Source organism: Lagenorhynchus albirostris, chromosome 8 (genome assembly GCF_949774975.1).
Source record: "Lagenorhynchus albirostris chromosome 8, mLagAlb1.1, whole genome shotgun sequence".
NCBI lineage: Eukaryota > Metazoa > Chordata > Mammalia > Artiodactyla > Delphinidae > Lagenorhynchus > Lagenorhynchus albirostris.
The window spans coordinates 75,682,441-75,696,299 of NC_083102.1; the positions used below are offsets into that span (position 1 = coordinate 75,682,441).

General features: G+C 42.0%; 1 protein-coding gene across 4 annotated transcripts in view; it reads left to right on the forward strand.

Moving 5' to 3' along the window:
- Positions 1 to 13,859, forward strand: part of ABCB1 (ATP binding cassette subfamily B member 1) — a 106,427-nt gene that overhangs the window by 55,891 nt on the left and 36,677 nt on the right. For 3 of the 4 annotated variants that reach the window (XM_060157181.1, XM_060157179.1, XM_060157180.1), the window contains 10 exons: positions 1,838 to 2,009; positions 3,289 to 3,402; positions 3,533 to 3,643; positions 4,049 to 4,174; positions 4,279 to 4,482; positions 5,174 to 5,344; positions 7,864 to 8,025; positions 9,067 to 9,243; positions 9,757 to 9,903; positions 12,410 to 12,517. In XM_060157181.1, coding sequence (XP_060013164.1) covers positions 1,838 to 2,009; positions 3,289 to 3,402; positions 3,533 to 3,643; positions 4,049 to 4,174; positions 4,279 to 4,482; positions 5,174 to 5,344; positions 7,864 to 8,025; positions 9,067 to 9,243; positions 9,757 to 9,903; positions 12,410 to 12,517 — 1,492 coding nt within the window. Of the gene's footprint in view, positions 1 to 1,837; positions 2,010 to 3,288; positions 3,403 to 3,532; positions 3,644 to 4,048; positions 4,175 to 4,278; positions 4,483 to 5,173; positions 5,345 to 7,863; positions 8,026 to 9,066; positions 9,244 to 9,756; positions 9,904 to 10,119; positions 10,568 to 12,409; positions 12,518 to 13,859 lie in introns of those variants that run through there. The other variant, XM_060157182.1, reaches the window with a different exon arrangement.

Consider the following 13,859-nt stretch of genomic DNA (forward strand, 5'->3'; position numbering starts at 1 on the left):
TGTCATCATGTATAATTTATGCCTAGTAATACTTTCACATCAAATCACCTCATAAAGTGGGAGGGATATATATCAACCATTGAAATACATTTCTCAAAAATAATTTGTTGGTCAAAGATTATAACTGGCAAGTTTGGGATTTACATTTTTGGAGGGAGAAACTCTAATAATATATTACCATTTTGTCACCATGAAGTTCTGTTTAAATTTGCTCTTTAGGCAGTAGTCATGTAATTTTCATTTGGCCATGCCTTTGGTTAACTGGTTATTGGTGAAGTAGTTTTTGAAAGGCATGAAGGCAAGAAAGAATGCATGCTCGTATCTGAGCAAGGCTTGACCTCTGCTTCTACATTCTAATGAATGGGACAGATGCTCCAAAAAATAAATATAATACCGCATAATATTTACATAGTCATGTGTTTATGGATCAAAGACCTGAAAATATACACTCTGTATGGAAATAAATTCTTCCATGTCAACAATTGTGAGCTCCTCTTCCTGCAAGGAGTTGTGATTGAGAGGATAAGGACAGATTTAAGGCTCAATTATAATCTGTCCTATTTCTCTAATAATTTTACCATGATTCTGTATTTGCAAAGATCCTTCTTTTTCTTTAAATTAGGGCCCCATTTGCTTATCTCCACATCTCTCTTCTTAAGGAAAGTAGCCTGCCATGTTCCTTTCAAATGAAGGTAAAGTTACAGAGGCCATCTCCTTTACTTACCTTGAATATCAGAAATTAACCAGTTTCCCACGGTGTAAAAAGTACTTGAATTGCCGTTTGGGAGTAAGTGTTAAGTGATTAGAAAGAGAAATATCTGTCAGTGGACTCTAACATTGCTTTGGTTTTTGTTTGCTTCCTTGCTTTTGCCCTCTTTTGTGTGTTTCCCTGTATATGCTGTAAGAATTATTAACAGGTGTTCTCCAAGTTTGGCTAATGTAGTGCAGATTTTTGTGCTGTGAACAGATTACAGGGTTATAGTACTGAGATCTTGATTTGCTCCGTCCTTGAGGCAGCCAGAAGGCCTTGGGTGGCCCATGCCACCAGGGAGAGCCCCTCCCTCCAGCAGTGAGTAGCCATGACAGGACCAACGTCGGAAGCATTGACAGAGGGGATGGGTAGTAGGCAACGTATAGAAAGGCTGAGGAAGGGGACACTGATACATAGTGATGGACTATTATATACTTTAAGCCAAATAATTTTTTCAGGTCAGTGATTTTTAAAATAAACATCTGTGGAAGTAAGATAAACTAGACAGTTTATTTACATGTAAAAAGTCTTGGATGGCAATTCAGAGCTCTTAAAATGCTCTCACACATGTATTTTCTCATTTGGTTCTTCCAGCAGGCCCAGGGGGAAGCAGGGTGGGGAGCAGACTTGATATTCAGAGGTTTAAAGGACTCACCTATATTGAGCACTTTCTAGCATTTTATCTTCATTTTATTAGTACATTTTAAACACATGCAGATTTTCAAGGGAAAACGCAGGTGTTTTCATAGCTTCTGTTTTGTCTTATGTATGAAACGATGCAAGTTCTGGAAGTTCGCTAAGTATTACTTCATTTATTTCACTATTGCCAAAGTCAGAGAAGGTGCTTTTTAGAACATCCCTCGACAAATTACTTAATTTCCATAAGGCCTCAGTTTCGTCTTCTACAAGAAGGGATTAACATAATACTAGCATCATGGGATCAGTGTGTGGACAAAAGGAGAAAATACATGTGAAACGCCTCCCCCAGGCCGTGGCACATCCTGTGTACGCAATAACCATCATGCTGTATTGACCCGTTTCATAAGATTGATAGGTATGTGTGCTCATTTTTGTTACTTCTCCCAGGTACAACAAAAATTTGGAAGAAGCTAAAAGAATTGGAATAAAGAAAGTTATTACAGCCAACATCTCTATGGGTGCTGCTTTCCTGTTGATCTATGCATCATACGCTCTGGCGTTCTGGTATGGGACCTCCTTAGTCCTGTCAGAAGATTATTCTATTGGACAAGTACTCACTGTAAGTGATGTTATATTAAGAGATGACTCACTATTAACATGCCAGTGAAATTTCGTAGTGTTGGTTTGACTGTTGGAGAATAATTTTCGAAGAATTATTAAATAATGCAAAGAATAGCGAGCAAGAGACTGGGATTTGATATCAGGCCGTCTTGGTTCAAATTCCGGCTCTGCCACTTAGTAGCTGTATGATTCGCTTCAGCCACCTAGACTTTTCAAGAGTCTGTTACCTCTTCTGCAAAATGGAAATGACAGGAATAAGATGCCATAATTTTTAGCGTTGTTGTAAAGGACTAACCGAGAACATGAGTAGAGAATCACTTAGCAAAATTCCTTCTATGTGGGCTTCCCTGGTGGCGCAGTGGTTGAGAGCCCGCCTGCCGATGCAGGGGACACAGGTTCGTGCCCCGGTCTGGGAAGATCCCACATGCCGCAGAGCGGCTGGGCCTGTGAGCCATGGCCGCTGAGCCTGTGCATCCGGAGCCTGTGCTCCGCAACAGGAGAGGCCACAGCAGTGAGAGGCCCGCGAACAGCAAAAAAAAAAAAAAAAAAAAAAAAATTCCTTCTATGTAAGTTGTTGGGTAATATAACTACTGTGTGATTTAGAAAGAAGTGAATAGTGACATTAGTTCCCTTTAACCCCTGAAGAAAAACGGTATCAAGTCTACCAATAAGAAACGGATTTGGGCAAAATGAAAAAAAACAAACAAAAATAAACGGTTCATCAGACCTCAAAGAGTATACAATCTGGTGGAGGGCAGAGAGACTCCACCTGATAAAGAATGTGTGCTTTATACTTCACAAAATACTTTCATATGTACCGTTTCACTTGATACAAGAACACTAAGGTTGCCCGGTAGGGAAAATAGATAGAATCTTGCCTGTTTTTGCAAATAAAGAAATTGAAGCCCAGAGATCTAGGAGAATCACCTGAAGACATAAAGCCAGTCAGTGCTCAATCCAGGATTCAGGCTTTGGGCTTCTGACTCTCATAATAGGATTGGTTTCCACTGTACCCTACTGATGACCTGAACCAAAATTCTTCGCCATTGAAGACATATAAAAATATTCTAGTCATATAGAATTTATTGTTTCACTGAGCCAGTAAGACTAATTCAGCATTCTAAACTGTATAGTACTTCAACTTTAAAAATATTTTTAACAGCCAGTATTGATATGTTGCCTTTGCCATTTAAAAATTTAATTAGCGATGTTAGAAGAAGTATGAAAAAATGTACTAAACACTAAGTAACTTGATGTTTTTCCTTCACATTCCTCAGGTCTTCTTTTCCATATTAATTGGGGCTTTTAGTGTTGGACAGGCATCTCCAAGCATTGAGGCATTTGCAAATGCGAGAGGAGCAGCTTATGAAATCTTCAAGATCATCGATAACGTAAGTCTGGGCTGGCCCTTTATCTGTCTAAAAAAGTCGATTTTCTTTATCACTTTATTCAACTCTCCACAGATGTCACTAAAAGTAGTTATTGTAACCTAGTCATCTTCTGAAATTTTATTCTGTTTAGAAACCAAGCATCGACAGCTATTCGAAGAACGGGCACAAACCCGATAATATTAAGGGAAATCTGGAATTCAGAAATGTTCACTTCAATTACCCATCTCGAAACGAAGTTAAGGTACAGTGATAAATGATTAATCAGTGATTCAACAATGTATTGGATGAAGCGTGTCTGATACTTCCCTTTAGAGATTGTTTAAAAAAAATGTATGTTTAAACCTAGTTTTTTTTTTTGGTTTTTTTTTTTTTTTTGCGGTACGTGGGCCTCTCACTGTTGTAGCCTCTCCCGTTGCGAAGCAAGGCTGCGGACACGCAGGCCCAGCAGCCGTGGCTCATGGGCCTAGCCGCTCCGTGGCATGTGGGATCTTCCCGGACCGGGGCACGAACCCGTGTCCCCTGCATCAGCAGGCGGACTCTCAACCACTGCGCCACCAGGGAAGCCCTTAAACCTAGTTTTGAATTGAGTTCATAGTCTCAAAATCTGTGTATTGCCTTTAAGTTTATTTCTCATTCATCATGATAGATCTTGAAGGGCCTCAACTTGAAGGTAGAGAGCGGGCAGACGGTGGCACTGGTTGGAAACAGCGGCTGTGGGAAAAGCACGACGGTCCAGCTGATACAGAGGCTCTATGACCCCACGGAGGGCGTGGTGAGATGACTTGCTGAACTAGGTGCTGCGGCACTGAGTTACCTTTGCAGATTATACGTCACAAGTCTGCAGTGTGTGAATATCACACCTACTTTTTATTTCAGATCAGTATTGACGGACAGGACATCAGGACCATCAATGTCAGGTATCTGCGGGAAATTATCGGTGTGGTGAGTCAGGAACCTGTGTTGTTTGCTACCACCATAGCCGAGAACATTCGCTACGGCCGTGAAAATGTAACCATGGATGAGATTGAGAAAGCTGTGAAGGAAGCCAGCGCCTATGACTTCATCATGAAACTGCCTAATGTAAGTCCTTCTCGATCTTTGTCATGCTAGAGGGTTATAAAATGCTGGCCTGATGCATAGGAAGTTAGGAAATGACTGTAAACTGGAGGAACCTCCTAAGAAGGGAAATCAAGAGGACTTCAGATTTTAAAGCTCTAGCAGCATCAACTAGTAGTAGACATACATATTATTTTAAATTAGGGTTGGTTATTACTAAGTTTAAGGAACTGGACCATACTGCCTGTGAGGCTTGGGTTGTTTATGGGATTGCTTGCCATCTTTTTTTTTTTTTTTTTAATAAATTTATTTATTTTTTGCCTGCGTTGGGTCTTCGTTGCTGTGCGCGGGCTTTCTCTAGCTGCGGCGAGCGGGGGTTACTCTTTGTTGCAGTGTGCGGCTTCTTACCGCGGTGGTTTCTCTTTGTTGTGGAGTACAGGCTCTTGGCACGTGGGCTGCAGTAGTTGTGGCATGCGGCCTCAGTAGTTGTGGCTTGCGGGCTCTAGAGCGCAGACTCAGTAGTTGTGGCGCACAGAGCTAGTTGCTCTGTGGCATGTGGGATCTTCCCGGACCAGGGCTCGACCCCGGGTCTCCTGCATTGGCAGGTGGATTCTTAACCATTGCGCCATCAGGGAAGTCCCTGCTTGCCATCTTATAATCTGAGCTGAGATAGCTTATTCTGTTGCTTAATCCTCCTGTGGTTTCTGTGTTGTAGAAATTTGACACCCTGGTTGGAGAGAGAGGGGCCCAGCTGAGTGGTGGACAGAAGCAGAGAATCGCCATCGCTCGGGCTCTGGTTCGCAACCCCAAGATCCTGCTGCTGGATGAGGCCACCTCAGCGCTGGACACTGAGAGCGAAGCAGTGGTTCAGGTGGCCCTGGATAAGGTGGGTGAACCTCATTTCAAACCTAGCTGATTTATAAGCACAAGAACATTCCATTGTTAATTCTTAATGTTTAAAGAAAAATCTCTTCTAAAGTGATTCTTAAAGCTATTAAAACCATCAAGCCTCTTTGCATCTGTTTGTTTAACTTCTATTTCTCTGGTATTTTTTAGGTAGCGATGAATAAGCTTTCATTGAAAGATACTTGCAAAATTTTTTTTTCCTTTATTTTTGGCTACATTGGGTCTTTATTGCTGTGCATGGGCTTTCTCTAGTTGCAGCGAGTGGGGGCTACTCTTTGTTGTGGTGCGTGGGCTTCTCATTGCGGTGGCTTCTGATGCAGAACACGGGCTCTAGGCGCGTGGGTTTCAGTAGTTGTGGCATGCGGGCTCAGTAGTTGTGGCACACAGGCTTAGTTACTCTGCGGCATGTGGGATCTTCCCGGACCAGGGCTCGAACCCTTGTCCCCTGTGTTGGCAGGTGGATTCTTATTGTGATCTTGAAAACTTATTAGCCTTAGCGATGACCCTGTTATTTAGGTTTTGTCAGTTTTCGTTGTTGTCAACAAGAGGAAGGTTTACAGTTTCCAAGATGTTAGATGCCTCTTGAAGACTCTGTGGGAAATGAGAAACCTCTTATCTTCAGGAAAGTGCCGGAGAGCTGCCGATGTTGGAAACATACCTGAGCCATGAAATGTCCTTGACCATCAACAGAGTTTGACCTTCCAGCAGTTCTCGAGTCTGTGTGACTCATTCACCAGTTTGGACTTGAGTGCTCGTGCTGTGCCAGGCACTGTGCTTGGTCTCTGGTGTATGATGGTAACCAGGCCAACTCTGTGAGGACAAGAAACGGGGAAACCTTTTAACCCATAAGTGCTCCAAGTTGAAGTGTCCCAGTAGAATTCAAAGATGAACTCACAGGCTTCCCTGGTGGCGCAGTGGTTGAGAGTCCGCCTGCCGATGCAGGGGACGCGGGTTCGTGCCCCGGTCCGGGAAGATCCCACATGCCGCGGAGCGGCTGGGCCCGTGAGCCATGGCCGCTGAGCCTGCGCTCCGCAACGGGAGAGGCCACAGCAGTGAGAGGCCCGCGTACCGCAAAAAAAAAAAAAAAAAAAAAAAAAAAAAAGATGAACTCATATTTGCTCCAGTTCCTCTTCTGTGTAATAACAGAAGAACGCTGTTTCTCTAAACATCCTGTCAGAGTGCGTAATAGATTGTTGAGAGAAGAAAAAGCAGGTCACTAAAACTTCTGTGAACCAAAATAGAAAGAGATGGGATTGTGGCTGCGTTTTCCCCCTTCACTTTGCTTATCTATAATGTCACATCTGTATTTTCTTATAATTCTACCATGGCACTATGTATTAAATTATAAATAAAATGAATTTAGAAAGGTTGCATTTAAAAATACCTTTTCTTTAGCATGCACATTTTGGGGGGGAATACCACATCCCCGACTTTTGAAAACATCCATGGAGCTGATCCGTTGTCTTCTCTACTGTCTAGTTGCTACCACGTAGAGAGTATTTTTCTGACATGTATTTTTTTTTTCTTCTCAGAGTTTTTCACTTCTCTTTTTCATACTGATCCTGATACCTTTTTTTTTTGTTAGCTTGTTTTGAGAATTTTATTGCTAGTTCCTGGAGAGAAATATAGAGTAACAAACGTTATAAGCACTGGGAGTTACAAAGGTTAAAGAAATCTCAGGCGAGTTCTAGTTCTCTGGCTCTGTTCCATATGAAAATAAAAATGAGATTGGGCGTTTAAACATTTACATAGCTCTTCAGTTTTCCATAATGCTTCTCCCTAGGAATAAGAATCATTTATTAAGCATTTACTGTGTACATCACAGTGCTTCCTGTGCATTGTTGTATTTAGTTATCACAACTACTCTAAAAATTAGCACTATATTATTATCCCCATTTTATATCTGAATAAGTTGAGCCTCACACAGGTTAAAAGCTTTGTATAAACTCCTGGAATTCATAAATGGCAGAACTAAGATTCGAGTTCAGATCAGTGTAACGCTGAAGTCTGTACTTTGTTGCTTCACATTTATTATTTGTCTTGATCATCCCAATGTCCTGTGAGATAGGACATGGTGATTCCCAGGACTGATTCTAGCTCGTATGCACCAGTATAGCAACTGGCCTGTACCTGCTCTGATTGACCAATTCTTGGGCTGTAGGGTGTTTTACTTTATATAAGCCCCTGATGATTACTATAAACAGGCTACGAGAGGTTGAGTTAAAATACTTAGAGGCTTACATAATATTAATATGAGACTATCATATTTGTGTTTATAGTTATAATAGAACATCATTTTATTTTTATTATTTTTTAATTTTTTTTAGAACATCACTTTAAACCACTAACTGTACATTTACTGAAGGCAGAGACTATCTTATATAGCTTACACAGTTTTGCAATATCCAAGGCATTGGCGGTCAGTAAATATAACTTGAATTAATGAATTTTTCCAGATAGTTGTTCATGTATTCCAAAACCAAATTTTTCTCTCTTTAGGCCAGAGAAGGCCGGACCACCATTGTGATCGCGCATCGTTTGTCCACAGTGCGTAATGCTGATGTCATTGCTGGTCTTGATGATGGAGTCACTGTGGAGAAAGGCAGTCATGATGAACTCATGAAGGAGAAAGGCATTTACTTCAAACTTGTCACAATGCAGGTATAGTCTAACTCTAGCATTTTCCTAAAGCACGATATGTTAGGCATAAGCTGATTTTGCTGTGTTCAGTGCTATAAATAAATGTTACCGTTGATTATCTTGAGAAGAGGGAGAAAATACTTGGGTGGGATTCAGGATCCGACCAATGTTTTTTAGAGGTTTTTTCTTTGTCTGGAAAGGAGGGAAAATAAAGAAGGATAATTAGAGAAAAGTAAAGTTAAAAAAGGCTTAAAGGTGAGCTATCCACTCAAGTAGCCACTAGCCACATGTGGTTATTGAGCACTTCAGCGGTGGTTAATCTGAATTGAAGTGTTTGTAGGCTGAAAATGCATACCAGAGTCCAAAGACTTAGACTTAGTCTACCAAAAAAAAAGCAGGATATCTCAAAAAGTCTTTACACTGATTACATGTTGATCTAATACCTTGGATACATTAGGTTAGATAAAATATACAATTAAAATTGATTTTAGGGTTTCCCTGGTGGCACAGTGGTTGAGAGTCCGCCTGCCGATGCAGGGGACACGGGTTCGTGCCCCGGTCCGGGAAGATCCCACATGCCGCGGAGCGGCTGGGCCCGTGAGCCATGGCTGCTGAGCCTGCGCATCCGGAGCCTATGCTCTGCAACAGGAGAGGCCACAGCAGTGAGAGGCCCACGTACTGCAAAAAAAAAAAAATTGATTTTACCTCTCTTACTTTTTTTAGCATGGCTACTGAAAAAAATTGTGGCTCACAATATGGTTTGCACCGTATTTCTGTTGATAACACGGGTCCAAAGCAAATATGATTGAGCCAACAACACCCACAAAAAGTATATGACTAGATACATGGAACGGATGCCATGTTGTTTCAGCATATTTTCTGAGAATACTCATTTAGTGGTTTTAATTTTCAGATATAATCACACCAGAAAATAGCAGTTTAATTTTATCCTTTTCCTATACAGACTTAAATTGCCATTTCCTTGATATTTGCTGTTAAGCGATTAGTTTTTGTTGGTTAACTGAGCCTAACCAGCTTATGCATATTTCTTATTTATTTTAGACAAAAGGAAATGAAATTGAATTAGAAAATGCAGCTGGTGGATCCGAAAGTGAAATTGATGCCTTGGACATGTCCCCCAAAGATTTAGGATCCAGTCTAATAAGAAGAAAATCAACTCGCAAGAGTATCCATGGACCACAAAGCCAAAACAGAAAGCTTAGTACAGAAGAGACTTCGGTACGGAGGAGGCTGTGGACTTATGTCTTCACCAGTGGGCTAAGGCTGGGATACGAGTGGGAACAAGAAATGGTTATCCAGAATCCTCCTGTCCTATCCCCTAGCCTGTTCCACAAATCCAAATCTCAACATTTTAGACTCAAGTTGGAATTTATAGGACAAGAATTTTAGAATTAGAATTTATAATGTAAAGAGATAGATTACAGTGGGTCTTCAAACACAAACATTTTTGTTCTTTCATCCTTACTTATAAATATACTTGTCACGTTCCAACTGTCAGGTCAGACTTAAATGTTTATGGAATCATTTATTTTTAAGAAATAAAGGAACGATATAACAGAATCTGTCAGCACTTTTTTTTTAAGGTAAATAGCCATCAGTTGATAAGGAAGTAAGAAAAAGATACATTCATTTAAAAATTTTTCTGCATACAGAAGAACTGTACATCAATTAAATCAGTTAAGTATCAGTTCTTTTCCTGACGAGTTTGTTGTATTATTTTGTGTTCTCCAGGATGAAAATGTACCTCCAGTTTCTTTTTGGAGGATTCTGAAGCTGAATATAACTGAATGGCCTTATTTTGTGGTTGGTATATTTTGTGCCATTGTAAATGGAGGTCTGCAACCAGCATTTTCAGTAATATTTTCAAGGATTATAGGGGTAAGTGTTTATGTCCATTTTGGAGATTTACTTGTGAGTCCTGACTAAAGAATGAACTGTTTGTGTTTGTAACTTTATACAGAAACCACAAAAACATGCAGCTCACCTTCATATGACACTAACCAGCTTGTAGATGTAGGAATAGAAGTCTTGTTTGTGATAGGAAAACTAATTTTTCAAAGCTTCCTTGGTCGTGGCATTTGCTTTCTATCCTAGGGCCCTGGGAATGAGATCCCTGAAAAATAGTCCACGAAACTGACTAGGCGACTGTCCCCTACCTGCCGTCATTGGACTCTGAGTCCAATGGAACTGTCCTATTGCCAGGGTGCGAAGAGACTTCCTCGTATGTTCATCACACTGGCTCAAGACAGAGCTGCTCTCTGACTCATGTGCTTGTCAGGACGTAAGCAGGCTGAGCGCTGGGCCTCTGTGAGATGTCCATCCCACGTGTTAAGAGGAAACAAATGGGACGGCTTCCAAAAGATGCAGGCTGACAGATGCCGGTTGCACCTGCTTTTCATTTCGGCATTTTCAACAAAGAAGTTACAATCCAGGCAGGAGTGCCCTCTGTTAATGACAGATGTTCAGACAAGCTGAGGACACCTTTGCCATAACTGCTAGAAACATTGTAGAGAAAGAGATGGATCACTACACAAAATATAGACCAAACGCTAACTTTTGATTATATTAAAAGATACATAAATATGCCGGTCCACCTATGCCTGGCTAACTTATTTCCGGTTGGCGTTCACATGTTTGATGTAGTCCTTCAAGGAATATCTTCATTGTCTGCTTTGTGCCACGTACTGTTCTGCGTGCTGAAAAAGTACCAGGAAAGGGAGGAAGTGTCTGATTCCATGGAGCATATGTTCTAGGCCAGGGGTTAGCAAACTTTGTCTGTAAACGCTAAGAGAGTAGATATTTTAGGCTGTGCAGGCCAGATGGTCTGCGTTGCAGATGCTCAACCTTGTCATTGTAGTGCACAAGTAACCATTCAGAAGCAAAGAAACATGGTTGTGTTCCATAGCCACCATAGATTGGCTGGGGCCAGTCCCTGTTCTAACATTTATCTTGCAGGCACAGAGGTAGACAGTGGCATCATCAGGGAAAGAAAAGGAATTGGATTAGTTAGGAATAGGTTTGGCTGTGTATAACAAAAACTTACAAATTTTAGGTTTTCCTCATTCCTCGTGTAACAACAGACCTGGAAACAGGTGGTCCAAGGCAGACATATTAACTCCTAGATATTGGGTAGGGAACAAGCTTTCTGCCTCATTGAAGGTTTGTAACACAGAATTTAGGATTGTGGGCTCTGAGTTAGATTGCTTGGGGGTATAGCCTTGGGTCATCACTTGGTGGCTGTGTTACCTTGAACAAGTTAATTAACTTCTCTGTGCTTCAGTTTCCGTCTATGTAAAATGGTGATGATAACAAACCTCAGGAGGTGGTTGTGAGGGTAAAGGATAGTATATATGAGTTTGTTTAGAATAACGCCTGGCACAGAGTAAGAGCTCACTGATTGTTAGGTCTTTTTTTTTTTTTTTTTCTTTTGCGCTCTGCGGGCCTCTCACTGTTGTGGCCTCTCCCGTTGCGGAGCACAGGCTCCGGACGCACAGGCTCAGCGGCCATGGCTCACGGGCCCAGCCGCTCCGCGGCATGTGGGATCTTCCCGGACCGGGGCACGAACTCGCGTCCCCTGCATCGGCAGGCGGACTCTCAACTACTGCGCCACCAGGGGAGCCCAGGTTTTATTTTTGTTGGAATGACTAATCAAGAAAAATTAATTTAACTTCTTCCAAAAAGCTTTTTTTTTTTTTCTTTTATAAGGGATAAAGCTGTCTGGGTTGGCTTAGGAATATGGCTCTCACAAGACGGATTTTGGCCCACTGTGAAGGGAGGTGATTTTCTTTCCCTGTGGCATGGTTATTCTCTGTTCTTGAAGCCCAGGGCATCCTGTAAGCTCTTCTAACCGAGGTCTCCACATGTGGTTCTAGGTCAGCTGGCTGCAGTTGCCCACTGGCTATCTAACTGGCCATCCTACAGAGGCTGGCTCAAGGAACCGCCTTTCTTTGGAGAGGCCTGGGCTGAATGAATGAGCACCTTTCCTGGGTTCACCGAAACCACATCAGCAGATGTGTCTCCAGACACCTTGGGACAGTTCGAAATGTCCAACTTGTAAAACAATAGATCGACACACAGTGTAGTTTCCTGTCAAAGGAAGCAGAGTATTTGTTCCCAATTCTGCTGTGGTGGGTGTGGCGCCCCCTTGTGGCACTCTTACTCCAAGAAGTAGTATGAGCAGAAAAAGAGCTGGATAGACTGATGAATGACAGGACCACTCTTGGTCCCCAGGGAAGGCAGAATATGTCCCCCTTTAGGGAAGCCACCCTGACCTCCACATACTAAGGCTCCCTTGGCCCCGAATACTCTGCTAGATGCAAAATGGGTCAGACTTTGAATGATTTCTTCAGTGGTACTGAAAACCCTTTAAATATTTTCTTGACAGGTTTTTACCAGAGATGACGATCCTGAAACCAAACGACAGAATAGTAACTTGTTTTCACTCTTGTTTCTAATCCTTGGAATTATTTCTTTTATTACGTTTTTCCTTCAGGTAAGTGTCTACATTTTCACTTTGAGAAATGTACCATTGTTCAACTGGGGGAATTTATTAAACATCTGTGTAATAACTTGCCTTTTAGCAGAATTGCTCCTCTAGTTGCTGGGCTGTTAGCAGCCACTTGCTTTGACATTTTTAAAACAAAGATGTTTTGCTTCCTCTGGCTCCCTTGCTTACTTCCTTCCCACCTTCTCCTCCCCCAACTGGAAATGTTAATGAAGTCAGAGGGAGCAGAGAGTATTTGATCTAAGCTGGTGACTGGAAATGAAAGCTAATGTTGACTTAAAAAAATGCACAGTGTGAGAGTCGCGAGTTAAGTTTTTTTGGCTGCGTTGGGTCATTGTTGCTGCGCGCGGGCTTTCTCTAGTTGCGTCGAGCAGGGGCTACTCGTCGTTGCGGTGCGAGGGCTTCTCATTGTGGTGGCTTCTCTTGTTGTGGAGCACGGGCTCTAGGTGTGCGGGCTTCAGTAGTTGTGGCTCGCGGGCTCTAGAGTGCAGGCTCAGTAGTTGTGGCACACAGGCTTAGTTGCTCCGTGGTATCTTCCTGGACCAGGGCTCGAACCCGTGTCCCCTGCATTGGCAGGCAGATTCTTAACCACTGCACCACCACGGAAGTCCCATGTGTTAAGTTTTATTTGGGGCAAGATGAGGACTGCAGCCAGGGAGACAGCATCTCAGATAGCTTGGAGAAACTGCTCCTAGGAGGGAGAGGGGAAGGGCAGTATATATATGATTTTGGTGAAGGGGGAGTACATTGCAATCAAGCACATATTTTTTGCAGGTTTCTGTTAGTCACGAGGAGCAGTTGTCACCATGAAGGATTTTAGTGGTTTTCTAGATATGAGGAGATACAGGAATTGGGCTCATAAAATTGGCTCCTGAAAATATCTATCTGAAGACCTGTTCTGCCAGTTTTTACCAGAACACAGAGTGCCTCCTTTCTGCTCTCCACCCTGAACTCCTTTCAGGGGGTGTTGAAAGTCAGCAGCTGCAGCAGCACATGATTTAATCCTTGTAGAGGAAGATGGCAAGTACCAATTTGTTGCTGACACTAGGCTCTAAAAAATGGGATTTAGGGGAGCCTTGGACATATGTTTGGATATAAGTACTGCCAGTCAGTTTAAATACTTAGAGAAATGTCTTCCAGTGTTCTAAAAGCAACAACAAAACCCAGAACCCCATAAGCCAGTTACACTGATTTTAAAAATGTTTGAAGAGTTTATCATTTATCTTTTGCTAAAGGAGAAGGAACACTTTTAATGATGGAAAAATGTCAGTCTTCAAACAAAAACTGTAGGAAACATTTGTAAAGACTCAGATTTTACAAGTTGCAAATC